General features: G+C 61.1%; 1 protein-coding gene across 1 annotated transcript in view; it reads right to left on the bottom strand.

Annotated features, from left to right (window-relative positions):
• Window positions 1-451: 451 nt before the first annotated feature.
• Window positions 452-1483, bottom strand: part of MEPCE (methylphosphate capping enzyme) — a gene marked incomplete at its 5' end in the record, with an annotated part of 5651 nt that continues 4619 nt past the window's right edge. The window contains 2 exons of the mRNA XM_057389080.1: window positions 452-729; window positions 1424-1475. Coding sequence (XP_057245063.1) covers window positions 677-729; window positions 1424-1475 — 105 coding nt within the window. The remainder of the gene's footprint in view (window positions 730-1423; window positions 1476-1483) is intronic.

The following is a 1483-nucleotide window of genomic DNA, read 5'->3' as shown; positions in this document are numbered from 1 at the left end:
CCCCAAATGTTCCCCTTTAGGGGGGTCCCGCCTCCCCCTGTGCCCTCCCCACAGGTGAGACCCTGCCCTGCACCCCCAAATTTTCTCCTCACCCTCCCCATGGTGTTGACGGGACCCCCCTCCCCGACCCCTTTTTTTTTCTGCTGTCCCCCAGGTTCCTGGGCCAGAATTGGGGGTGCTGGCAGGTGGTGCAGGGAGGGGGATGGGGTGGCCGTGGCTGCCCCCCCAAAACTCCCCTGAGACCCTCCGGACCCTCCCGCACCCCCCCGGAGCCGCCTTTGCCATGTACAGGAAACTGCAGCAATGGGGTGGGGGCTGAAGGGGAAGGATCMCCCCCAAAATCCACTTTTTTCACCCCAAAAAAATAAACTGTTATTTGTAACTTCTGGAGGGGTGTGAKTTGTGGCCTTTAAAATTTCCACCCCCCCCCAAAAAAAATGATCCCCCCCCCTGCTGACCAATCACCTCCTTTATTCCGGGGCCCCCCCTCGCACAGGAGCAAACCACGGCAAACGCCGGGGGGGGGGGAGGGAACACCCCAAAAATCGGGGGAAGGGGAAACAAACAGAGCCCCTTCCCCCATTTGGCATCTGGTGGGCTGGGGAGCGACCCCTCCCCCACCCACCCCAGGAGCATCAGGGCCCCCCCAAAATTGGGGAGGGGTTCTTGGGGGGGCTCAGTGGGAGTCACCTCGTCCCTTGTGGAAGAGATAAATCGGCCGCTGGAAGCCTGYGAGGAGARAAAAAAAGGAGGATTGGGGTGGGGGAAGAAAAGGGAGGGTGGGTGATCCCCAAATTTACAACTGTCCCACTTCATCATCCCTGGAAACCCCTGGTACTCCCAGCGCCAAAATCCCCCTGGATTTGAGGTGCCCCCCACCCCAAATCTCAGRTTCCCCAACTCCCAAACCCTCCAAATCTCTGAGTGACTCCCAAACCCTCAAATTTGGGATATTCCCCCCACCAGAACCTCCTTTTCTATCAAATCAGGTGCTCTCCTCAACCCTCTCTCGTTCCTAAAAACCTCCAAGGATTTTGGGTCCCCCCCCCAGGATTTGGGGTCCCAGCCCCAGGATTTGGGGTCCCACCCTCATGATTTGGGGTCCCACCCCCAGGATTTGGGGTCCCAGCCCCGAGGATTTGGGGTCCCGCCCCCAGGATTTGGGGTCCCAGCCCCGGGATTTGGGATCCACCCCCAGGATTTGGGGTCCCAGCCCCGAGGATTTGGGGTCCCGCCCCCAGGATTTGGGGTCCCAGCCCCAGGATTTGGGGTCCCACCCTCATGATTTGGGGTCCCAGCCTCAGGATTTGGGGTCCCCCCCCAGGATTTGGGGTCCCACCCAGGATTTGGGGTCCCAGCCCCAAGGATTTGGGGTCCCAGCCCCAGGGTTTGGGGTCCCACCCAGGATTTGGGGTCCCCCCACCTTTGGAGCTGTGCTGGGGGGTCCCCAGGAGCTCGCAGCGCTCAAACCCCACCTCGGGGG

Source organism: Malurus melanocephalus, unplaced genomic scaffold, assembly GCF_030028575.1.
Source record: "Malurus melanocephalus ecotype Western Australia unplaced genomic scaffold, MMel_1.1 scaffold_3399, whole genome shotgun sequence".
Taxonomy (NCBI): Eukaryota; Metazoa; Chordata; class Aves; order Passeriformes; family Maluridae; genus Malurus; species Malurus melanocephalus.
This window is presented reverse-complemented; position numbering and strand designations above follow the sequence as displayed.